Source organism: Salvelinus namaycush, chromosome 37 (genome assembly GCF_016432855.1).
Source record: "Salvelinus namaycush isolate Seneca chromosome 37, SaNama_1.0, whole genome shotgun sequence".
In the NCBI taxonomy this organism is placed as follows: domain Eukaryota; kingdom Metazoa; phylum Chordata; class Actinopteri; order Salmoniformes; family Salmonidae; genus Salvelinus; species Salvelinus namaycush.
In genome coordinates this window covers 19,712,102-19,738,236 of record NC_052343.1, presented here as the reverse complement: position 1 = coordinate 19,738,236, position 26,135 = coordinate 19,712,102, and the positions used below count along the sequence as shown (strand labels likewise).

Genomic DNA, 26,135 nt, shown 5'->3' with positions numbered 1-26,135 from the left:
TATGTTTAGTTGGTGGATCATTAGCTCTCTCTACAGTAAAATGATTCACCCTAATTTATGAAGCAGTTATGTAGCAGCTATACAGAATAATAAGCACACAATTATTTGGACGTTAATGACAAAACTGAAACATACTCATTTTAATTTTGCGTTTCCAAAATACATGCATTTAATGCACATTCATTGCTGGTAAAGTGGTATTTATTTTGAAACTGACAGGAACCACTATTCGCGGGGACGCGGTTCCTAGCCGGATGTATTTTGCGTGGGAACTCGAACATGGCGATCCACTGTAGCAGAACATGCCTACAATATTTGATACATCTGGCCCACGACAATGTTGACTTCAGGCTACCGGTATGCATATCAATGTCGTACCTCTCTGTCAAACTGTAAATGTTGTGTTATTTCTCTCCATCTCTAAAGATCTGGGTGTCTCATTACGGCATTTATCCCCATACATTAGCTTGCTAAGCTAGTAACGTTACAAGCTGCAAGCTGTCATGTTTGAATTCTTCAGAAATGTTCAGATTTTATTTCTTGTACATCGTAACATTACAGGAGATTAGGTCGCTGCTGTCCCTCAGGGGCAAACCGTTTGATCCAGGTGAAAACTTCAAAGAAAAGGTAAAATAAGTTAGTGTCCATATGTATTATTTGCCTGATAGCCATACCAATTTTTTAAAATGTATTTAACCTTTATTTAACTAGGCAAGTCAGTTAAGAACAAATTCTTATTTACAATGACGGCCTACCAAAAGGCCTCCTGCAGGGACAGGGTCCTGGGATTAAAAATACAAATAAATACAATATAAATATAAGCCAAAACACACATCACAACAAGAGAGACACTACATAAAGATAGACCTAAGACAACAACATAGCAAGGCAACAACACATGACAACACAACATGGTAGCAACACAACATGGTAGCAGCACAAAACATGGTACAAACATTATTGGGTACAGACAACAGCACAGAGGGCAAGAAGGTAGAGACAACAATTCATCACACAAAGCAGCCACACCTGTCAATAAGAGTGTCCATGATTGAGTCTTTGAATGAAGAGATTGAGAAAAAACTGTCCAGTTTGAGTGTTTGTTGCAGCTATTTCCAGTTGCTAGCTGCAGCGAACTGAAAAGAGGAGCGACCCAGGGATGTGTGTGATTTGGGAACCTTTAACAGAATGTGACTGGCAGAACGGGTGTTGTATGTGGAGGAGGAGGGCTGCAGTAGATAGGGGGGAGTGAAGCCTAAGAGGGTTTTATAAATAAGCATCAACCAGTGGGTCTTGCGGCGGGTATACAGAGATGACCAGTTTACAGATGAGTGTAGAGTGCAGTGATGAGTCCTATAAGGAGCATTGGTGGCAAATCTGATGGCCAAATGGTAAACAACATCTAGCCGCTCGAGAGCACCCTTACCTGCCGATCTATAAATTATGTCTCCGTAATCTAGCATGGGTAGGATTGTCATCTGAATCTGGGTTAGTTTGGCAGCTGGGGTGAAAGAGGAGCGAGTACGATAGAGGAAACCAAGTCTAGATTTAACCTTAGCCTGCAGCTTGGATATGTGCTAAGAGATGGACAGTGTACCGTCTAGCCATACTCCCAAGTACTTGTATGAGGTGACTACCTCAAGCTCTAAACACTTAGAGGTAGTATTAACATCTGTGGGAAGAGGTGAATTCTTTTTACCAAACCACATGACCTTTGTGGGTAGAGAAAGCTTGTTGGACACTGAGAAAGCTTTGCGTTTAACACAAAATTAATCTGCATATACATGGATGTGAGGGCTTCCTACTGCCTGAGCTATGTTGTTGATGTAAATTGGGAAGAGCGTGGGGCCTAGGATTGAGCCTTGGGGTGCTCCCTTGGTGACAGGCAGTGGCTGAGACAGCAGATTTTCTGACTTTATACACTGCGCTCTTTGAGAGGTAGTTAGCAAACCAGGCCAAAGACCCCTCAGAGACACCAATAATCCTTAGCCGGCCCACAATGAAGGGAGAAGTTGGCCATGTGTCCATGCATAGGCTACTCAAATCCTAAAATCTGCTGTTCTTCTCCCCAGTCTCCATTCTGGCGCCTGAATGGCTTGTCAGAGGAAGATGTCAACAGCATCATGGCCAGAACTGTTTGTGCAAAGTAAGTGAGACAGATCAACAATGGAGTTGCAATGAAAAGAGCTAGATGGGTACTGCAGCATTGCTCATCAGCCCTTCTCTTCTGAGGTGATTCTCAACTTGAATGTCACAGTAATTGTAATTACCTTTTTGTGGTTATTTGTTTATTACCTAGGTCTGCATTTGAGCTGTGGGGTCATGGCAGAACACACATTGAACTCAGGACCTCGCTCTTGAAATATCCAACAGAGAACATGGTTTGTGAGAAATTACATTACTATCTGAATAGAGGGCAAACCACTCCACTAATGTGGAGTATCTAATGTGTGTAACTTTACCCCTCCCAACAGTCACCCTTCCTACAAAAAGACTCCACATACAAAATCAACGTCTACACTTTCAACAAGACTCTAGAGTTCGAAGATAGAATTAAGAAGATAGATGTGAGTATGATACACTTGACTTGGTCGCAGTAATTTGTACTTAAGATTGAGCCCAAAAAAGTCAATTTACTCTACCTTTTGTACTGCACTATTGTGTTAAAGGCAGGCACTGATATGCAGTATGCACCATGACACCTGGACAAGTTACCCTGTGGTCTTCCTCCCCAAGGCAATGGAATATCTCTCCTTTGAGGGAAGGGTCAATCTAAGGAACCCTAAACACATCTTCTGTCTGTTGGAGGACTATGGAACTGACCCTAACAACATCCCAGACGAGCCTCTCTACATCTACTTTGGGAGATGGGTGAGGCTGTGTGCTCCTTCATTTCTGTGTCATTATACAAATGAGTAATGACTATTACTCATTAATGTTGTTTACCGCAGTGGTTGTTAACCTTCTTTGGTTCCCAATCACATTTTGGTCTGCCTGAAGTATTCCCTCTTGTGAAACTTATCATGAGGCCTACGTCCTTATGAGTCTTCCCAAGTCCCCCGTGTATAAGCCAGGTACCAGGTTGAGAAGCACTGTTTCATTTAATGATAAAGGTAAGCCTATATCTGATCTTGTCTTATCAACTGTATGTTCCTTAGATTGCAGATGGCCAGCGTGAGTTGATTCGCTCTCACAGTGTGAAGAACAGGCACTTCATAGGTAACACCAGTATGGACGCTGGGTTGTCTTTTATCATGGCCAACCACGCCAGGGTCAAAGCTTACGACCTGGTCTACGACCCCTTCGTTGGGACTGGTAAGAGAAAAGTTACTTTTGGTCTTTGAACTGACACTTGCAGAAATACACTGCATCTTAGCTGAACCCAAGGCTAGTCTGTGCTTATTGGATATTTTTTCTCTCTCTCAGGTAGCCTCCTGGTTGCATGCTCTCATTTTGGTGCATATGTCTGTGGAACAGATATTGATTACAACACCATCCATGGGATAGGTAATGTCCTAGAAATGGCCTTGTTTACTTTCTCTTATTTTGGAACCCAGAGCTAAATATCTTGTGCTTTGGCAAGCGAGTTAATCCATTTATATGATGAACATTATGTTGGTTATGCTCTTTCTATCATCTTTTTAAATACTTCATTTTTTCCTGTGCTCATATTCATGCTCAAATCCAATTGTATTGTCCTATAGGCCTAACACTTGATACGTGATATGATTACAACTAGGACCGGGACGATAACCACAATCTCAATATTCTTTCCATGGCAAAGAAATCAAGAAGTAGATCAAACTCTACTGGTCCTTTTACACCTGTGTGCATGTAAAATATTTTGTGCTATAGCTTGGAAAATAAATAAATATGAATCTGGATGACAATATAATGTTTCCAACATTTAGGGCTGTTTTCCTAAAGAAGTTAAAACCGCTTCGTATTTTGTTTCCTTGCCACGATACTAAGGAGTATCGCGATACTGGTATTGTCCCAGCCCTAATTACAACCCAGTGCGTTGCTGTATAATAGTATTTTGGTTTATTTTTCAGGCAAAGCGAGTCGTAAGAACCAGAAGTGGAGGGGTCCAGATGAGAACATCAGAGCCAACCTGCGTCAGTACGGCTCAGAGAAGCTGTATGTGGACGTCCTTGTGTCTGACGCCTCCAAGCCTATCTGGAGGGACGGAGTGCTCTTTGACGCCATCATCACTGACCGTACGTTCTTATCCTAGAGCTCTATGTGTTCTCTTCCCATGTAGGGTCCTCCATCCAGTAATGTCTCCTGTACAGTCATACACAAGTAAAACGTATTAGTCTGTTGAAGTCCACATTCTTTGTGATTTGTTCAGATTTAAATCTGTTCAAATTTCTTGTCTTTCATTTTTGTGTTTGTTTAATTCTCAGCCCCCTATGGGATTCGGGAGTCAACCAGGAGAACAGGCTCTCAGAAGGACAGTGTAAACAGTGTGAAGTCATCTGAAGACTAGTACGTCTTCATCTTCCTCTTGAGTCTGTGTTGTTTATAGTGCTTTGTATATTTGCTCAGTTTTGAAAAAGACGGCCTATAAAACTTGAAAAAAAGCAATAGATACACTAGAGATATATAAAGTCCTCTCAGATTATGTTAAATCTGTGTAAAGGCATCTTCACTGCAGTAACAGACTCTTTATCTTTCATCCAGTGTTGGGGACAGCCATGTCCCCGTTTCCATGGCCTACCACCTGAGTGACATCTTCACTGACCTGTTAAACTTCTCAGCTCACCACCTGGTCATCGGGGGGCGGCTAGTCTACTGGCTACCAATCTACAGGCCAGAGTGAGTATTGTTGTGTTTGTTTATTTGTCAGGGACCATTCACAACAACCCCAGTATTGCACCAGAGTTATCTACATACAGGAGCATGGTTAATATCCATCTGTGGTCCCTGGATACAGCACTTCCTGTTATAGTCTGAATTGGTCAAATATTCCCATCTGGTGTTGTTCAGTCTAATGTATCGTCATGGTGTTTACATGGGTTTGAGCTCACAGATGTATCATCTACACAGTCTCCCTCTTCTCTATGTGTAAACCAAATAGCACTGTCATCAACTGTTGTGATGTCGAATAGATACAAACAGCATTTGATAAGACCTTATTGCACACAGGGTCAACCTCACCAGTCAGCTGTTTTTCCTGCTGATGGATGCTGTTATTTTTTCCCTTTACCCTGTTAGACCTTATCCTACTCCTCTTCTGTTCCTCTAGGGATGTAGATGTTAACCCAGGCCCTGCAGCGCCTAGCTCCACTCCCATTCCCCAGGCGCTCTCATTTGTTGACTTCTGTAACCGTAAAAGCCTTGGTTTCATGCATGTTAACATTAGAAGCCTCCTCCCTAAGTTTGTTTCATTCACTGCTTTCATTCACTCCGCCAACCCGGATGTCCTAGCCGTGTCTGAATCCTGGCTTAGGAAGGCCACCAAAAATCCAGAAATGTTCATCCCTAACTATAACATTTTCCGACAAGATAGAACTGCGAAGGGGCGGAGTTGCAATGTACTGCAGAGATAGAACTCTTCAGGATGTCATACTATCCAGGTCTATGCCCAAACAATTCAAGCTTCTACTTTTAAAAATCCACCTTTCCAGAAACAAGTCTCTCACTGTTGCCACTTGTTATAGACCCCCTTCAGCCCCCAGCTGTGCCCTTAACACCCCGGCCGTCCTACAATGTAAGCTAGATGCCCTCAATCTCACACAAATTATCAAGGAACCTACCAGGTACAACCCTAAATCCGTAACCATGGGCACCCTCTTAGAGATCATCCTGTCCAACTTGCCCTCTAAATACACCTCTGCTGTCTTCAACCAGGATCTCAGCAATCATTGCCTCATTGCCTGCATGCGTAATGGGTCCGCGGTCAAACAACCACCCCTCATCACTGTGAAACGCCCCCTAAAACACTTCAGTGAGCAGGCCTTTCTAATCGACCTGGTCCGGGTATCCTGGAAGGACATTGACTTCATCCCGTCAGTAGAGGATGCCTGGTTGCTCTTTAAAAGTGCAGCATTCCCCATTCAAAAAATGTAGAACTAAGAACAGATATAGCCCTTGGTTCACCCCAGACTTGACTGCCCTTGACCAGCACAAAAACATCCTGTGGCGTTCTGCATTAGCATCGAATAGCCCCTGCGATATGTAACTTTTCGGGTAAGTCAGGAACCAATATACTCAGTCAGTTAGGAAAGCTAAGGCTAGCTTTTTCAAACAGAAATTTGCATCCTGTAGCACTAATTCCAAAATGTTTTGGGACACTGTAAAGTCCATGGAGAATAAGAGCACCTCCTCCCAGCTGCCCACTGCACTGAGGATAGGAAACATTGTCACCACCAATAAATCTACGATAATCGATCATTTCAATAAGCATTTTTCTATGGCTGGCCATGCTTTCCACCTGGCTTCCCCTACCCCGGCCAACATCTCAGCACCCCCTGCAGCAACTTGCCCAAGCCCCCCCCCTGCTTCTCCTTCACCCAAATCCAGACAGCTGATGTTCTGAAAGAGCTGCAAAATCTGTATCACTACAAATCAGCTGGGCTAGACAATCTGGACTCTCTCTTTATAAAATTATCCGCCGAAATTGTTGCAACCCCTATTTACTAGCCTATTCAACCTCTCTTTCGTATCGTCTGAGATCCCTAAAGATTGGAAAGCTGCCGCGTTCATCCCCCTCTTCAAAGTGGGAGACACTCTAGACACAAACTGTTATAGACCTATATCCATCCTGCCCTACCTTTCTAAAATCTCCGAAAGCCAAGTTAAAAAAACAGATCCCCGACCATTTCGAATCCCACCGTACCTTCTCCACTATGCAATCTGGTTTCCGAGCTGGACATGGGTGCACCTCAGCACCTCAGCCACGCTAAAGGTCCTAAACGATATCATAACCGCCATAGATAAAAGACAGTACTGTGCAGCCGTCTTCATCGACCTGGCCAAGGCTTTCAACTCTGTCAATCACCGCATTCTTATCTGCAGACTCAATAGCCTTGGCTTCTCAAATGAATGCCTCGCCTGGTTCACCAACTACTTTGCAGACAGAGTTCAGTGTGTCAAATCGGAGGGCCAGTTGTCCAGACTTCTGGCAGTCTCTGGGGGTGCCACAGGGTTCAATTCTCGGGCCGACTCTTTTCTCAGTATATATCAATGATGTCGCTCTTGCTGCTGGTGATTCTCTGATCCATCTCTACGTAGACGACACCATTCTGTATACATCCGGCCCTTCTTTGAACACTGCTAACAAACCTCCAAACGAGCTTCAATGCCATAACACTCCTTCCGAGGCCTCCAACTGATTTTAAATGCAAGTAAAATGAAAGCATGCTCTTCAACCGATTGCTGCCTGCACCTGCCCGCCAGCCTAGCATCACTACTATGGACGGTTCTGACTTAGAATATGTGACAACTACAAATACCAAGGTGTCTGGTTAGACTGTAAACTCTCCTTCCAGACTCACATTAAGCATCTCCAATCCAAAATCAAATCTAGAATCGGCTTCCTATTTCGCAACAAAGCCTCCTTTACTCATGCTGCCAAACAGACCCTCGTAAAACTGACTATCCTATCGATCCTTGACTTCGGCGATGTCATTTACAAAATAGCCTCCAACACTCTACTCAGCAAACTGGATGTAGTTTATCACAATGCCATCCGTTTTGTGACCAAAGCCCCATATACTACCTTCCACTGCAACCTGTATGATCTCGTTGGCTGGCCCTCACTACATATTCGTCACCAAACCCACTGGCTCCAGGTCATCTTTAAGTCTATGCTTGGTAAAGCCCGGCTTATTTCAGCTCACTGGTCACCATAGCAAAACCCACCTGTAACACACGCTCCAGCAGGTATATTTACTGGTCACCCCCAAAGCCAACACTTCCTTTGGCCGCCTTTCCTTCCACTTCTCTGCTGCCAATGACTGGAACGAATTGTAAAAATCACTGAAGCTAGAGTCTCATATCTCCCTCTCTAACTTTAAGCATCAGCTGTCAGAGCAGCTTACCAATCACTGTACCTGTACACAGCCAATCTGTAAATAGCACACCCAACTACCTCATCCCCATATTGTTACTTATCCTCTTGCTCTTTTGCACCCCAGTATCTCTACTTGCACATCGTCTGCACATCTATCTTTCCAGTGTTAATGCTAAATTGTAATTATTTCGCCACAATGGCCTATTTTATAGCCTTACCTTCCTACTCTTCTACATGTGCACACACTGTACATAGATTTGTCTATTGTGTTATTGACTGTATGTTTGTTTATGTGTAACTCTGTGTTGCTGTTTTTGTAGCACTGCTTTGCTTTTTCTTGGCCAGGTCGCAGTTGTAAATGAGAACAAGTTCTCAACTGGCCTACCTGGTTAAATAATGGTGAAATTAAAATAATTTTAAAAAACAATAGAGGGCAACAGTCACAGCCTACACCCTGATGAAGTGTTGCTACTGTACTAGATCTGCTTAACGAAGCATTCTAGTTTAGATACAGGCTTTTCTCCCTGCACCTCTTCCCCTCATAAGCATCATATTCTCTGTCAGGACCAGGGGTTTATTCCCGTCAGTACATCTCATTCTCTGTCCCATAAAGTCTTCAGGCCTGGGGTTAGTGGTGTTCTGGTCAGTGTGCAGGTGTCCTGGGGTATATTGGGTGTATTGTTCCATACAGCTGGTTTACTGTGGACAGGATACAGGCCCCTGGGCCCTGGGACTCGTGGCCACTGATTACAGGGCAGGGTCTGAGCATCAGGAAGATGAGACCAGACCATGCACCACAGCCCTGTGAAGTTTCTATTACACCTCCCGCTCACCTCCAGCAGTTCCCCCTGACTGTCTGTGACACACACACTGGAGTTCCCCACACTGACTGGCTGAGACAAGGAAAGGGAGAGAGGGCTACAGCCCTTAGCATTGATGGTTGAGGGAGAGAGAGAGTGTGTGTGTGTGTGTGTGTCTGTGTGCCTCTGTCTGACTGACTGACTGTGTGCCTCTGTGTGTGCATGTGCTCTGCTCCTCACTCCGGGTGTGTAACTACCTAGCAGTTCCTGACCCTGTCATTCAGGGCAGCGTGCGAAAATAAACCCATGAGGCCAGTCATGCTAATTGGCTGACACTGACCAAACACAGCCTGTCTCCAGGTCCTGATCTGTTCAACACTGTTGAAACATTAATGGTAGATGTCTAAGCTGGTTAGATTTAGGTGGTCCTAAGTCTGTCCTGAGAGAGCGATCTATACTACACCACTAGATGTCACCATTTACCAATGACTTACTGCAGAGGACCTTTGACATAGAACAGGGTGACTAAATGGTCCAAGGGGACAGGGCTGTGTAGCAACATGCTTGTTTGTAAACACTGGTGTCACAAAGGGGAGTTGCAGTGCAGCTGCTGTAGGAAAAAACTATTTGCTGTGTTGTGTTACTGTTATGTTGGGCTGGGGTGGGACCAGACGCAGGCCAATACGGGGTCCCCTAACACTGGTCACAGGCCTGAGTGATGAGGTCCCCCAAGCTGGCCAATTAAAACATTTCCGCCGTCATCATGACGAGCACTGCCTTGCCCCGTGCCTCAGCTGCCTTTCAGTGTTTCAATTAAATCTGTGGCTTTTCAAGCTCATTAGTCACTCTCTTTCTCCCCCCTCTGATGCTGTGTTTAAGTTTGAACTAGTTCAAAACTTTTCCAGTCGCGGCGTGGTCTGTTGCCATTTCCTCTGCTGCAGCGCCTTGGCAGGAACCAAACCCATTATCTCTGAGGCTAAAGCATAGAGATAGATAGAGGACTCATCTTTATATCTGTGAAATTATGGCATCTGTGACAGCATGGGCAGCGGCATTGAGGCTACAACCCATAGGAATCGCCTCCGAGTTGACTACTTTAAAATAACCGAAGCATGGTGGAAGCCCTCAATGGCGCTGCCCATGCTAAAATGACCTTTTGGTCACTCGAGGTTTCTATAATTCTCTATGGGTTAAAGTCATAAGGCAGACGGCGCTAATGAAGCAGAGTGCAAAGCTAGCAGGAAGCTGATGGGGTTTGAACCCCCATGGTTGGTTTTACCGGGTTATCAACTTCCTTTTGTCTACAACACTCCTGCTGCTGCCTTACTGAGAGACAGATCCTTGTGCTTAATGCCGGTGTCTATCTGACCTACAGTATACCATCAGGGCTCTACAGTGCGACCATTTTAATCGCATATGTGCCTAAATATTTTGCTGTGCGACCTGACATTTTTTATTTGGAGCACCAGAGCGGCAATAAATAATAATAAGATAATTGTTGCAAGTATTACTTCACTGTGCGGCAGCCCCTGAGTGGCATGGAGAATACACGGAGTGCAGATTCATGACCGTCACCCTTGCACCATTGCTACAAAGAAAACGGCTTGTTACGTCAAATATATTTCATTGTGCTCCTAAATTTCTTTGTGTGCTCCTACATTTTTCACCTTAGGCGCACACATGCCCCTTGTCAACAACAAAAAAGTCAGTTTAGAGCCCTGACCAGGAAATAAAGGTAGAAGACATGGGCTAGTCTACTGCACCTCAGCCTACTGGGCTTAAATGGCCTCTAACCTGACCCCTAGTCTGCCTGCTATCACATGAGGTTGGTGGCACCTTAATTGGGAGGACAGGCTCGTGGTAATGGCTGGAGCGGAATTATTTGAATCGTATCAAATACATCAAACACATGGTTTCCATTGATTCTGTGCCGGTGCACCCTGTGTATAGCCTCGCCATTGTTATTTTACTGCTGCTCTTTAATTATTTGTTACTTTTATTTCTTATTCTTATTTTTTTTGGGGGGGGAGGGGTTTATTTATATACTGCATTGTTGGTTAAGGGCTTGTAAGTAAACATTTCACTGTAAGGTCTACACCTGTTGTACACCTGTTGTATTTGGCGCATGTGACATACATTTTGATTTGATATGTTTGATGCCATTCCAATTGCTCCCTTCCGGGCATTGTTATGATCCGTTCTCCCCTCAGCAGCCTCCTGTGCTGCTTATAAGCATCTGCACAGAGGTTTCAACTCTATATTTGTCTGAGGATGGAAAAAGCTGTATTGAAAGTGAAAGGCGCAGCCCCACCCATCTTTAAATGAAACTGCCAATATGGCAGATCCAGCTTCCTAGTAATAAGAGGTGATTGGCAGGATGAATTAACGCCCGCTTTGTTCAGGGTGCTCACCGAAGCGCGCACGCACACACCACAATACATTAGATGCCTGTATTCCACAGTGGCCATGGCAACCCAGGAGACAAACAGTAGGGTGAAAATCTGGCCCAGCGTCAGTGTGGTGCTGGTAGGAGAAAGTGCTAAATATGCAAACAAACACTCTCTCGTAATCTACCTGTACTCATAATAACGGGTACACTGCAGTCATCCATTTAGTTAGTTGCTTACTGTTACAACTGCAGCTCCTGATCCTAATCTCTCCGAACCAGTTGTTCTGTAAACACTAGCGAGAATCTCACAAAATTAGGAACCACCCATGTCCAGTTTGACGTCAATACTATTCATAATAACGTAGTCCTTCGCCCTGTCTAGTGCATAGAAATTAACTAAACCAAACATTTGCTGTGTTACATTCTACCCCCCATAAACTGTTAACTAAGGTATAGTGCAGTGTGTTACATTCTACCGCTCATAAAGTGTTAACTAAGTCTACCATCCATAAAGGTGGTAAAACGGCCCATGTGGAAGGTCCAGCTACCCAGTAATAAGATGTGATTGGCAGGTAGAAGGAACGCCTTGCTTTGATCACAGTGCTAACAAACACAAACCACACACAAGAGGCCTGTATTCTACAGGCACTTGCATTCAATAGCATCTATTAATCACATGTATTATTATGAATAGTACTGACGTCAAACTGGAGAGCCAAGGACACAGGTGGTTCCTAATTTTGTGAGATTCTATCTAGTGTTTACAGAACAACTGGTTCTGAGAGGTTAGGATCAGAAGTTGCAGTTGTAACAGTAAGCAACTGTATCAAAATGGATGACTGTAGTGGAGCCATTTGAGTACATGTTGCATGGATTGCCAAGGCAAAAGAATATGAAAGTGTGTATTCTTATTTTTAATTGATGTAGTTCTGTACCTGTCGATTAATGTTATGTATTATGTAATTTTAGGTAGTTCTGTCCTTCAGCTGTCTATTAATGTCAAGTTTCATGGACCCCAGGAAGAGTAGCTACAGCTTTGACCCTAGCTAATGGGGATCCTAATAAATACAGTACCTTGCCCTGGACAGCTTTAGTTGTGGTGCTTGGCCGACATGCGCGCAAACACACACACACACACACACATGCATACACACACACACACACAGAGCGCTCCTGACAAGACTACGTTTTTCCCGATATCTTAAATCTAATCTAGTTCACCTTTTTCACAGTGGCTTTTGTCCACTTCAGTCAGATCATGACATGGTCAGTAAAGGCCTGGAGCTGAGAGAGAAATGGCCTAGAGTTGGGAGCGGGAAAGAGGATAGAGAGTGAGCGAGAGGGAGGGAGGGAGGAGAGAGCTGATCTGGGTTGAGTTTAATGGAGAGAGAGCTGACTTGGCCTGGATGTAGTGTAATTTTGAGGGGATTACATGGAGGCTAAGGCTGGTCTACTCTGCAGGTGAGTGTATGGTGAGATGCAGATATTGTGGTTTGGAGGATCATTTGGGCCCATCAACCCTTTAGACTTATTGGTTCATGCTACAGTACAAGACCAGCTGTTTAAAAATGTACTCAACCATGATGATTCACCAGTAGAGTGTGTGTTTGTAGGTACTGTGAAGAGATGGTGCCCCTGAACGCCTGTCTCAGACTGGTCAGTAACTGTGAACAGACCCTTTCCAGCCACACCTCCAGACGTCTCATCACCATGGAGAAGATCAAGGAACCAGAGGTGGGTGTCTGTCTGTCCTTCCATCTGTATGTGTCTGTCTGTGTGTGTGTGTTTGTGTGCTTTTCCTTTTGTACTACCCTGTGTGTGTGCATCTGGCCTCTATGTGACTGTGCTGTTACGAGCGTGTGTATGCATTTGAGTGGAACGTCACCCATTTCGAAAGGGTAGATGGATCCCTTTGTGAATATGATTGCAACACCATATAATTGTAGGTTTTTGTGTTGCGCTTACTATGAATTACATACATGTATCTAAAGAGTAAAGTACCCATGTTTGTGCCGTGTTTGTATGTACGAGCATGCACATAAACTCAGCAAAAAAAGAAACTTCCCTTTTTCAGGACCCTGTCTTAAAAAGATAATTTGTAAAAATCCAAATAACCACAGATCTTCATTGTAAAGGGTTTAAACACCGTTTCCCATGCTTGTTCAATCAACCATAAACCATTTTTATTTTATTTTATTTTATTTATTTCACCTTTATTTAACCAGGTAGGCCAGTTACAACTGCGATCCGGCCAAGATAAAGCAAAGCAGTGCGACAAAAACAACAACAGAGTTACACATGGGATGAACAAACGTACAGTCAATAACACAATAGAAAATCTATGTACAGTGTGTGCAAATGTAGTAAGGTTAGGGAGGTAAGGCAATAAATAGGCCATAGTGGCAAAATAATTACAATTTAACATTAACACTGGAGTGATAGATGTGCAGATGATGATGTGCAAGTAGAGATACTGGGGTGCAAAAGAGCAACAAATAAATAATAGTATGGGGATGAGGTAGTTGGGTGTGCTATTTACAAATGGGCTGTGTACAGTGATCGGTAAGCTGCTCTGACAGCTGATGCTTAAATTAGTGAGGGAGATATAAGTCTCCAGTTTCAGTAATTATTGCAATTTGTTCCAGTCATTGGCAGCAGAGAACTGGAAGGAAAGGCGGCCAAAGGAAGTGTTGGCTTTGGGGATGACCAGTGAAATATACCTGCTGCAGCGTGTGCTATGGGTGGGTGTTAATATGGTGATCAGTGAGCTGAGATAAGGCGGGGCTTTACCTAGCGAAGACTTATAGATGACCTGGAGCCAGTGGGTTTGGCGACGAATATGTAGCGAGGGCCAGCCAACGAGAGCATACAGGTCACAGTGGTGGGTAGTATATGGGGCTTTGGTGACAAAACGGATGGCACTGTCATGGACTACATTCAGTTTGCTGAGTAGAGTGTTGGAGGCTATTTTGTAAATGACTTCGCTGAAGTCGAGGATGGATAGGATAGTCAGTTTTACGAGGGTATGTTTGGCAGCATAAGTGAAGGAGGCTTTGTTGCGAAATAGGAAGCCGATTCTAGATTTAATTTTGGATTGGAGATGTTTAATGTGAGTCTGGAAGGAGAGTTTACTGTCTAACCAGACACCTAGGTAGTTGTCCACATATTCTAAGTCAAAACCGTCCAGCGTAGTGATGCTGGGCAGGCAGGCAGTTGCGGGCAGCAATTGGTTGAAGAGCATGCATTTAGTTTTACTAGCATTTAAGAGCAGTTGGAGGCCACAGAAGGAGTGTTGTATGGCATTGAAGCTCGTTTGGAGGTTTGTTAACAGCGTCTGCGTAGAGGTGGATCAGAGAATCACCACCAGCAAGAGCCCGAGAATTGAACCCTGTGGCACCCCCATAGAGACTACCAGAGGTCCGGACAACAGGCCCTCCGATTTGACACACTGAACTCTGAGAAGTAGTTGGTGAATCAGGCGAGGCAGTCATTTGACAAACAAAGGCTATTGAGTCTGCCGATAAGAATGCGGTGATTGACAGAGTCGAAAGCCTTGACCAGGTCGATGAAGACGGCTGCACAATGCTGTCTTTTTTTTCTTCTTTTTTTTTTTACACCCTTTTCTCCCCAATTTCGTGGTATCCAATTGTTAGTAATTACTATCTTGTCTCATCGCTACAACTCCCGTACGTGCTCGGGAGAGACTAAGGTCGAACGCCATGCGTCCTCCGAAACACAACCCAACCAAGCCGCACTGCTTCTTAACACAGTGCGCCTCCAACCCGGAAGCCAGCCGCACCAATGTGTCGGAGGAAACACCGTGCACCTGGCTACCTTAGTTAGCGCGCACTGCGCCCGGCCCGCCACAGGAGTCGCTGGTGTGTGATGAGACAAGGATATCCCTACCGGCCAAACCCTCCCTAACCCGGACGACGCTAGGCCAATTGTGCGTCGCCCCACGGACCTCCCGGTCGCGGCCGGCTGCGACAGAGCCTGGGCGCGAACCCAGAGTCTCTGGTGGCACAGCTAGCGCTGCGATGCAGTGCCCTAGACCACTGCGCCACCCGGGAGGCCACAGTGCTGTCTTTTATCTATGGCGGTTATGATGTCATTTGGGACCTTGAGCGTGGCTGAGGTGCACCCTTGTCCAGCTCGTAAACCAGATTGCATAGTGGAGAAGGTACGGTGGGATTTGAAATGGTTGGTGATCTGTTTGTTAACTTGGCTTTCGAAGACTTTAGAAATGCAGGGCAGGATGCATATAGGTCTGAAACAGTTTGGGTCTAGAGTATCTCCCCCTTTAAAGAGGGGGATGACTGGGGCAGCTTTCCAATCTTTAGGGATCTCAGACGATACGAAAGAGAGGTTTTAATAGGCTAGTAATAGGGGTTGCAACAATTTCGGCGGGTAATTTTAGAAAGAGGGTCCAGATTGTCTAGCCCAGCTGATTTGTAGGGATCCAGATTTTGCAGCTCTTTCAGAACATCAGCTATCTGGATTTGAGTGAAGGAGAAGCGGGGAGAGCCTTGTGCAAGTTGCTGCGGGGGGTGCAGAGCTGTTGGCCGGGGTAGGGGTAGCCAGGTGGAAAGCATGGCCGGCCATAGAAAAATGCTTATTGAAATGATCGATTATCGGTGGTGACAGTGTTTCCTAGCCTCAGTGCAGTGGGCAGCTGGGAGGAGGTGCTCTTATTCTCCATGGACTTTACGGTGTCCCAAAACATTTTGAAATTGGTGCTACAGGATGCAAATTTCTGTTTGAAAAAGCTAGCCTTAGCTTTCCTAACTGACTGAGTATATTGGTTCCTGACTTCCCTGAAAAGTTGCATATGGCGGGGGCTATTCGATGCTAATGCAGAACGCCACAGGATGTTTTTGTGCTGGTCAAGGGCAGTCAAGTCTGGAGTGAACCAAGGGCTACATCTGTTCTTAGTTCTACATTTTTTGAATGGGGAATGCTTATTTAAGATGGTGTGGAAAGCACTTTTAAAGAATAACCAGGCATCCTCTACTGACGGGATGAGGTCAATATCCTTCCAGGATACTCGGTCCAGGTCGATTAGAAAGGCCTGCTCGCTGATGTGTTTTAGGGAGCTTTTGACAGTGATGAGGGATGGTCGTTTGATCACTGGCCCATTACGGACGCATGCAATGAGGCAGTGATCGCTGACATCCTGTTTGAAGACAGCATAGGTGTATTTAGAGGGCAAGTTGGTCAGGATGCTTGCTATGAGGGTGCTCATGTTTACGGATTTAATGTTGTACCTGGTAGGTTCCTTGCTAATTTGTGTGAGATTGAGGGCATCTAGCTTTAGATTGTAGGACGGCCGGGGGGCTAAACATATCCCAGTTTAGGTCACCTAACAGTACGAACTCTGAAGATTGATGGGGGGCAATCAGTTCACATATGGTGTACAGGGCACAGCTGAGGGGGTTCTATAACAAGCGGCAACAGTGAGAGACTTATTTCTGGAAAGGTGGATTTTTAACAGTAGAAGCTCGAACTGTTTGGGCACAGACCTAGCTAGAACTCTGCAGGCTGTCATACTATCTCTGCAGCAGATTGCAACTTCGCCCCCTTTGGCAGTTCTATCTTGACGGAAAATGTTGTAGTTGGGAATGGAAATTTCAGATTTTTTGGTGGCCTTCCTAAGCCAGGATTCAGACACGGCTAGGACATCAGGGTTGGCGGAGGTTGCTAAAGCAGTGAATGAAACAAACTCAGGTAGGAGGCTTCTGATGTTAACATGCATGATACCAAGCCTTTACAGTTACAGAAGTCAACAAATGAGAGTGCCTGTGGAATAGGTGTGATGCTGGGGGCTACAGGGCCTGGGTTAACCTCTACATCACCAGAGGAGGAGTAGGATAAGGGTACGGCTAAAGGCTATAAGAACTGGTCATCTAGTGCGTTGGGAACAGAGAATTAAACGGGCAGATTTCTGGGTGTGGTAGAATAGATTCAGGGCATAATGTACAGACAAGGGTATTGTAGGATGTGAGTACAGTGGGGGTAAACCTTGGCATTGAGTGACGATGAGATAGCTTGCATCTCTGGAGACACCAGCTAAGCCAGGTGAGGTCTCCCCATGTGTGGGGTGTGTGACAAAAGAGCTATCTAAGGCATGTTGAGCTGGACTAGGGGCTCTACAGTGAAATAAAACCATAACTAACCGAAACAGCAGAAGACAGGGCATATTGACATTAGAGAGACGGATGTGTAGCCGAGTGATCATAGGGTCCAATGAGCAGCAATAGGTGAGTCCGGGAGCCGTTCGGTAGTCGCTACTATGCTAGGCGAGTGGGAGGTACGATGCTCAGAAAGCTAGCGGGCCGGGGCTAGCAGATGGGTCTTCGGCGACAACACAACGGAAAAGCCTGTTGGAAACCTCGTCGGACGATTACGTCGTCAGACCAGTCATGATGGATCGGCGGGGCTCCGTGTCGGCAATAAAGGGTCCAGGCCAATTGGCAAAAGATGTATTGTAGCCCACGAATTAGCGGGTATACTTCTTCAGGCTAGCCGGAGATGGGCCTAGCTCGAGGCTAGCTCAAGGCCAACTGGTGCTTGCTGCAGGACAGAGGCGTTAGCCAGCAGTAGCCAGCTAGCTGTGATGATCCGGTGTAATTGCCCAGAGCTTGCGGCAGGAATCCGGTGATGTGGTGCAGAAAATGTGTCCGATATGCTCTGGGTTGATATCGCGCTGTGCAGACTGGCAGGTATTGACCGAGCTGAAGCTGGCTGGTGTCCGAGCTAAAGGTGAAGACCGCTAGCCGTGGCTAACAGTGACTACTAACTAGTAGCTAGTTAGCTAGCTAGCTGCTGATGGAGGTTCCAGTTATAACATATAAAAATAGCAGATCCGTAGCACATTGGGTGAGGCGTGTTGCAGGAAAGTATATTTAGATCGTAGGTGGAAAGTGAGATTAAAATATATACGGGGGGAAAAACGATGAAACCAACTATTTACATGGGACAAGACAAACACACGTCCGACTGCTACGCTATCTTGGATTGTGATTAATGAACATGCACCTGTGAAACGGTCGTTAAGACACTAACAGCTTACAGACGGTAGGCAATTAAGGTCACAGTTAAGAAAACTTAGGACACTAAAGAGGCCTTTCTACTGACTCTGGAAAAACACCAAAAGAAAGATGCCCAGGGTCCATGCTCACCTGCGTGAACGTGCCTTAGGCATGCTGCAAGGAGGCATGAGGACTGCAGATGTGGCCAGGGCAATAAATTACAATGTCCGTACTGTGAGACACCTAAGACAGCGCTACAGGGAGACAGGATGGACAGCTGATCATCCTCGCAATGGCAGACCACGTGTAACAACACCTACACAGGATCGATAAATCCGAACATCACACCTGCGGGACAGGTACAGGATGGCAACAACTGCCCAAGTTACACCAGGAACGCACAATCCCTCCATCAGTGCTCAGACTGTTCGCAATAGGCTGAGAGAGGCTGGACTGAGGGCTTGTAGGCCTGTTGTAAGGCAGGTCCTCACCAGACATCACCGGCAACATTGTCGCCTATGGGCACAAACCCACCGTCGCTGGACCAGACAGGACTGGCAAAAAGTGCTCTTCACTGACGAGTCGTGGGTTTTGTCTCACCAGGGGTGATGGTCGGATTTGCGTTTATCGTTGAAGGAATGAGCGTTACACCGATGCTTGTACTCTGTAGCGGGATCAATTTGGAGGTGGAGGGCCCGACGTGGTCTGGGGCGGTGTGTCACAGCATCATCGGGCTGAGCTTGTTGTTTGCAGGCAATTGCAGGCAATCTCAACACTGTGCGTTACAGGGAAGACATCCTCCTCCCTCATGTGGTACCCTTCCTGCAGGCTCACCCTGACATGACCCTCCAGCATGACAATGCCATACTGCTCGTTCTGTGCGTGAGTTCCTGCAATACAGGAATGTCAGTGTTCTGCAATGGCCAGCAAAGAGCCCTGATCTCAATCCCATTGAGCACGTCTGGGACCTGTTGGATCGGAGGGTGAGGGCTAGGGCCATTCCCCCCAGAAATGTCCGGGAACTTGCAGGTGCCTTGGTGGAAGAGTGGGGTAACGTCTCACAGCAAGAACTGGCAAATCTGGTGCAGCCCATGAGGAGGAGATGCACTGCAGTACTTAATGCAGCTGGTGGCCACACCAGATACCAATTGTTACTTTTGATTTTGACCCCCCCTTTGTTCAGGGACACATTATTCAATTTCTGTTAGTCACATGTCTGTGGAACTTGTTCGGTTTATGTTTCAGTTGTTGAATGTTGTTATGTTAATACAAATATTTACACATGTTAAGTTTGCTGAAAATAAATGCAGTTGACAGTGAGGTCGTTTCTTTTTTTTAATGTTTACTATGAGTTGTCTGTGTGTGTTCTTTAAATGTACACGCGCAATACAACACAGTTACAGTTAAGGGGGATGTCGATGGTGCTTCTCTCGAGGTCTGCAGTAAACCTCAGCATCTGGCTATGATTGGCTTTTTTTATATACAGCACTTAAATGACTTAATCACACATTTTATGGAAAATAATCCATCTTTGGATTTGACAACCTCTTCACTTCAAAACACCAAATTGTTCCCATAAAGGAAAGCCCTGTGCGAATCACCGCATACACACACACTCACTCACTCACTCACTCACTCACTCACTCACTCACTCACTCACTCTCTGGAATCTGACTCTGACTCCCAGTGTCCCAAACCTTAAACATATATATCATAGCATGCTACTATATATAGATACAGTTCAACAAATCAACAAAAAAAAAATATATATATATATATATATTTATATGAGATTATTTTCTTCAAAGTAGTCACACTTTGCCTTGATGACAGCTTTGTACACTCTTGGCATTCTCTCAACAAGCTTCATGAGGTAGTCACCTTGGAATGCATTTCAATTAACAGATGTGCCTTGTTAATTTGTGGAATTTCTTTCCTTAATGCGTTTGAGCGAATCAGTTGTGTTGTGACAAGGTAGGGGTGGTATGCAGAAGATAGCCCTATTTGGTAACATACCAAGTCCATATTATGGCAAGAACAGCTCAAATAAGCAAAGAGAAACGAGTGTCCAGCATTACGAGAGTCCATCATTACTAAGACATGAAGGTCAGTCAATCCATAACATTTGAAGAACTTTGAAAGTTTCTTCAAGTGCAGTCGCAAAAACCATCAAGCGCTATGATGAAACTGGCTCTCATGAGGACCGCCACAGGAAAGGAAGACCCAGAGTTACCTCTGCTGTGGAGGATCTGTTCCTTAGAGTTACCAGCCTCAGAAATTGCAGCCCAAATAAATGCTTAACAGGGTTCAAGTAACAGACACATCTCAACATCAACTGTTCAGAGGAGACTGTGTGAATTGAATTGCTGAAAATAAACCACTATTAAAGGACACTAACAAGAAGAAGATTCTTGCTTGGGCCAAGAAACACGAGCAATGGACATTAGACTGGTGAAAATCTGTACTTTTGGTCCACATTTCAGATGTTTGGTTCCAACCGCTGTGTCTTTGTGAGATGCTGAGTAGGTGAACGGATGATCTCCGCATGTGTGGTTCCCACCGTGAAGGTGTGATGGTATTGGTGTGCTTTGCTAGTGACACTGTCAGTGATTTATTTAGAATTCATGGCACACTTAACCAGCATGTCTACCACAGCATTCTGCAGCGATACGCCATCCCATTTGGTTTGTGCTTCGTCGGACTATCATTTGTTTTTCAACAGGACAATGACCCAACACACCTCCAGGCTGTGTAAGGGCTATTTGACCAAGAAGCAGAGTGATGGAGCGCTGCATCAGATGACCTGTCCTCGACAATCACCTGACCTGGTTTGGGATGAGTTGGACTGCAAAGTGAAGGAAAAGCAGCCAACAAGTGCTCAGCATATGTGGGAACTCCTTTGTTGGAAAAGCATTCCAGGTGAAGCTGGTTGAGAGAATGCCAAGATTGTGCAAAGCTGTCAAGGCAAAGGGTAGCTACTTTGAAGAATTTCAATATAAAATATATTTTGATTTGTTTAACACTTTTTTTTTGGTTACCATATGATTCCATATGTGTTATTTCCTCGTTTTGATGTCTTCACTATTATTCTACAATGTATAAAATAGTAAAAATATTTTGAGTAGGTGTGTAGGTGTGTCCATCCCTTTGCTAAGACACTCCAAATTGAGCTCAGGTGCATCCAATTACCTTTGATCATCGTTGATGTCACTACAACTTGATTGGAGTCCACCTGTGGCCAATTCAATTATTTATACATGATTTTGAAAGAAACACCTGTTTATATAATGTCGCTCAGTTGACGGTGTATGCCAGAGCAGAAACTATACCATAAAGTCCAAAGAACTGTCCGTAGAGCTATATACCTGGGGAAGTATAAAACGTTTTCTAGAGTACAGTGGTCTCCATTGGGAAATTGAAAAAATATGGAACAAGAGCTGGCCGTCTGACCAAACTGAGCAAGAAGGACCTTGGTCAGGGAGGTGACGAAGAACCCGATGACCACTCTGACTGAACTACAGAGTTCCTTGGCTAAGATGGGAAAACATGCCAGAAGAACATGCCAAAGGTGCTTCTACAAAAGTATTGACTCCGGGGTGTGAATACTTATGTAAATTATATATTTCTTTACTTCATTTTCAATACATTTGCTACATTTTCTAAAAAACATTGTTTGTTATTATGGGGTACTGTGTGTATGATGGGTCAGACAAATAAATCAGGCTTTAACACAACAATGTGGACTAAGTCAAGGGGCGTAAATACTTTCTGATGACACTGTATTCAGTGGTGTCAAATTATTGACACCCTTGATAAAGATGAGCAATAATGACTGTATAAAATAAATAATTCAAATACTGAGCCTCTAAAATGACACAATACATTATTTACAATTAATTATGTTGTGCACAAAATAATCTGAAACAATCAAAAGTAACTGCAAATGCTTTGAAGTTTGGAGTATTTGAAAAATGTATTTTATACAGTCATTGTTTTTTTATCAAGGGTGTCAATTTGGAACCCAACTGTTTATCACATTTCCGTAGTCTCCTCCTGGCAGGCTGTATCCAGCAATGCTGCTCAACCCAGTCTTCAAAGGCTTCTGCTTTAGAGGCTGAAGTGGTAAAAATCTAATCAAGACAGGCTTTACTGACTGGGCCGTGAACCTGGCCCTTCTCCCCGTCCTCCATATATTGTGATGCGATGTTGGCTCAAAGTTCAGTCTAAAACTGAAATGACTATTTATCCAATCAGAGGTAAGGATTTGCAAATAGCTAGAAAGCTGGAGAATGTAGGCTACCATTCATATTGAGATCAAATCCATGTTTATTGTTTGCGTACACAGTTTAGCAGATGTTATAGCGGGTGCAGCGAAATGGTTATGTTACCAGCTCCTTACAATACAATAAATGCTAAGATTCTTCTATTGGTTCTTAAATCAATTAATGATTGTGCACCCCAATACATGTCAGACATGCTTTTTAGTTATGTAACCAGTAGGTCCCTCAGGTCCTCTGGCACTGGCCTTTTAACTGTTCCAAAGCTTAGGACCAAGACTATGCCCCCAGCCTCTGGAATAGCCTGCCAGAGAACCTGAGGGGGGCCGAAACTGGACATATTTAAAAGGGATCTTAAAACACACATTTTTAGCTCTGCTTTTCCTTAGGGTGCTTTTTAGTCTTTCAGTTTCTATCGTTATTACTTAGTTTTCTATCCTTTGATTTTTGCTAATCTATAAAATATGTAAAACTGAAAATTTTAGATAAGTATTCAGACCCTTTACTCAGTACTTTGTTGAAGCACCTTTGGCAGCGAATACAGCCTCGAATCTTCTTGGGTATGAAGCTACAAGCTTGGCACACCTGTATTTGTGGAGTTTCTCCCATTCTTCTCTGCAGATCCTCTCAAGCTCTTTCAGGTTGGATGGGGAGCATTGTTATCACAGCTATTTTCAGGTCTCTCCAGAGATGTTCGATCAGGTTTAAGTCCAGGCTCTGGCTGGGCCACTCAAGGACATTCAGAAACTTCTCCAGAAGCCACTCCTGTGTTGTTTTGGATGTGTGCTTAGGGTCATTGTCCTGTTGGAAGGTAAACCTTCGCTCCAGTCTGAGGTCCTGAGCGCTCTGGAGCAGGTTTTCATCAAGGATCTGTCTGTACTTTGCTCCGTTCATCTTTGCCTCGATCCTGATTAGTCTCCCCGTCCCTGCTGCTGAAAAACATCCCCACAGCATGATACTGCCACCACCATGCTTCACCGTGGGGATGGTGCCAGATGTGAGGCTTGGCATTCAGGCCAAAGAGTTCAATCTTGGTTTCATCAGACCAAAGAATCTTCTTTCTCATGGTCTTAGAGTCCTTTTATGTGCCTTTTGGAAAACTCCAAGCGGGCTGTCATGTGCCTTTACTGAGAAGTGTTTTCCGTCTGGCCACTCTACCATAAAGGCCTGATTGGTGGAGTGCAGCAAAGATGCTTGTCCTTCTGGAAGGTTCTTCCATCTCCACAGAGGAACTCTGGAGCTCTGTCAGAGTGACCATCGGGTTCTTGGTCACCTCTCTGACCATGGCCCTTCTCACCCGATTGCTCAGTTTGGCCGGGCGGCCGGCCAGCTCTAAGAAGAGTCTTGGTGGTTCCAAACTTCTTCCATTTAAGAATGATGGAGGCCACTGTGTTATCGGGGACCTTCAATGCTACAAATGTTTTGGTACCCTTCCACAGATATGTGCCTCGACACAATCTTGTCTCGGAGCTTTACGGACAATTCCTTTGACCGCATGGCTTAGTTTTTGCTCTGACATGCACTGTCAACTGTGGGACATATAGATGTGTGTGCCTTTCCAAATCATGTCCAATCAATTGAATATAGCACAGGTGGACTCCAATCAAGTTGTAGCAACATCTCAAGGATGATCAATGGAAACAGGATGCACCTGAGCTTAATTTCAAGTCTCATAGCAAAGGGTCTGAATACTTATGTAAATAAAGTATTTCTGTAAATTTGCACAAATTAAAAAAAATAAAAAATAAAATAAAATAAAACTGTTTTTGCTTTGTCATTATGGGTTATTGTGTGTAGATTGCTGAGGATATTTTTTTTTTTTAAATCCATTTCAGAATAAGGCTGTAACGTAGCAAAGTGGAAAAAAATTAAGGGGTCTGAATACTTTCCGAAGGCACTGTATGTATACACCGGAACAATTTACACAAGATGTACTAAGAATGATGTGTACAGCAGTAAATATATTAGTGAGCTATGTCAATAATCCAGTGTGTAAATACGATATGCTGTGGGTATAAACAGTCACTAAATACAAAGTACAGTAGTAGAATTATTAGAATGAGCTATGATGGAAATAGAGTATTTAAATACTCAGTGGGAAATGGGAAGTGTCCAGTGGTTCAATGTCTCTATGACATGGGACAGCAGCGTTGGGTGTGTGTGTGTGAGAGAGTTTGCAGTGTCAGTTTGTGTGAATTTAACTGCTTCCATTCAGAAGTGATGTTTGTGTTTTTAACTCCTACCACGGAGCACTTTGAAGTTAGTTGCTGAGCTTTCCTATTCTGTGTTGAATGGTTTGGTGTATGGTCGTGTTGGGAAATGTTCAGATTTGGGACAGGTGTGTGAACTCTAGGCCTATCAATGACTACCAGATAGAAAAGAAAACCTGGAAAACTTTGACCCTCTGTGGTTATTGAATAGCCCTGCTCTAAGGAAGTATTAGGAGCTTCATATCTGGGATTGCTCTTTAAGCTCTTGGATGTGGTGGAGACTGAAGGAAACTATCTCTAGGTCCATGACAGGTTGCCTGGCAGTGGTAACCAAGGCCGACAGAGAGCGGTTGCGTTGACGAATGGCATGCCAGCTGTGGAGTCATCCCTGCTAGCACTCTGCATCCCCGACACCTCGTTACTCCTCATCCCTCTCACCATCCCTCCCGCTCCATCCAACTGTCCGTCCGCCCCGGCACATTCTTGCCTGCTGGCCTGCCAAACACTGCCTAACAACCTGGCCAAAGCCCTAACCAGGAAAATATGAGGAACGTAACACTCTGCTAACATTTATTATTGTTACACTGAGCTTGTGACGGCAAGGAGAGGAATACAAGGTGAACATTTTATCCTGTGGTTGTTTGGTTAGTTTAATGGGATACCTGGCAGAGGTCTGATATCATGTGGTTTCTTTCTTCCTTCACCTGTGTTCAAAGGCATTTTTATGACGCTAAATTTGTTTAGTTAACTGATGTTGTAGGTGAATTGGTTCCACTTTGTGAAGGCAAACCCTCACACTTTTTTCGCAAATTTAAGAGGTATAATTGTACTAAGAACTTTCTGTCATTGGTATATGGGGCTAAATTGTATTTTCTCTCTCTATAGGAGACAGATGCGCTGGCCCACCTGTCAGACCCTCACTTTAGCCCGTACCAAGGCCACAACGCCTTCAGGGAAAAGTACTTCAGCGGCATCAGCAAGAGGACATTGACAGGAAAGGAGGAGACCAACAAGATGGCCACCAACGGTGGGGAGTGATGTAAGGATCACAGGATGGCCCAATTCCAAATGGACCCCTAAGCCAGTATGCAATTGTGGAGAGGATTTGACCGGTGCAATCGATATGGTAATAACTCCACCTTGCTGTTTGATAGGCTAGGTGAAAGTTTCACCATATTGCATATACAAATCGAATCCTCAGAGATCTGCACAAGAGCATTAGGTGAAGGTTCTAGGGGTCCATTTAGGATTGGGCCGACACCTGCCTATGGTTTACAATGGACTCCATGGGGACATAGGGCTCCCTGTTTTAAATGTCTCATTTTCTATTCAAATATGTTTTTTATTGTTTGATGTTTATTGCCCTTTGTGTAATAATGAGTGTGAATTGTGAACGAATAAACACCATTTT

At 44.5% G+C, this 26,135-nt stretch overlaps 1 protein-coding gene across 3 annotated transcripts; it reads left to right on the top strand.

Annotated features, from left to right (window-relative positions):
• Window positions 1-45: 45 nt before the first annotated feature.
• On the top strand, window positions 46-26,135 carry LOC120031183 (tRNA (guanine(10)-N2)-methyltransferase homolog). Of its 3 annotated transcripts, XM_038976814.1 has the most exons (13): window positions 46-357; window positions 562-627; window positions 2,073-2,146; window positions 2,300-2,381; window positions 2,475-2,567; window positions 2,737-2,871; window positions 3,159-3,315; window positions 3,427-3,507; window positions 4,056-4,220; window positions 4,410-4,491; window positions 4,687-4,821; window positions 12,823-12,943; window positions 25,610-26,135. In XM_038976814.1, the coding sequence occupies exons 1-13, from the start codon at window positions 280-282 to the stop codon at window positions 25,760-25,762; spliced, it is 1,422 nt and encodes a 473-aa protein (XP_038832742.1). In that variant the 5' UTR covers window positions 46-279; the 3' UTR covers window positions 25,763-26,135. The 3 variants fall into 3 exon arrangements, with proteins under 3 accessions (XP_038832742.1, XP_038832743.1, XP_038832744.1); XM_038976815.1 differs by lacking the exon at window positions 562-627; XM_038976816.1 differs by lacking the exons at window positions 46-357; window positions 562-627; window positions 2,073-2,146; window positions 2,300-2,381 and having other exon boundaries at window positions 2,479-2,567; window positions 2,670-2,871.

What these genes read in the sequence shown, in the direction of transcription:
- LOC120031183 (XM_038976814.1), top strand. Translation starts at nt 280, where the DNA reads ATGGCGATCCACTGTAGCAGAACATGCCTACAATATTTGATACATCTG. An exon ending in ACATCTACTTTGGGAGATGG is followed by an intron (nt 2,872 to 3,158) that starts GTGAGGCTGTGT and finishes TATGTTCCTTAG; the next exon opens with ATTGCAGATGGCCAGCGTGA. An exon ending in CGACCCCTTCGTTGGGACTG is followed by an intron (nt 3,316 to 3,426) that starts GTAAGAGAAAAG and finishes TCTCTCTCTCAG; the next exon opens with GTAGCCTCCTGGTTGCATGC.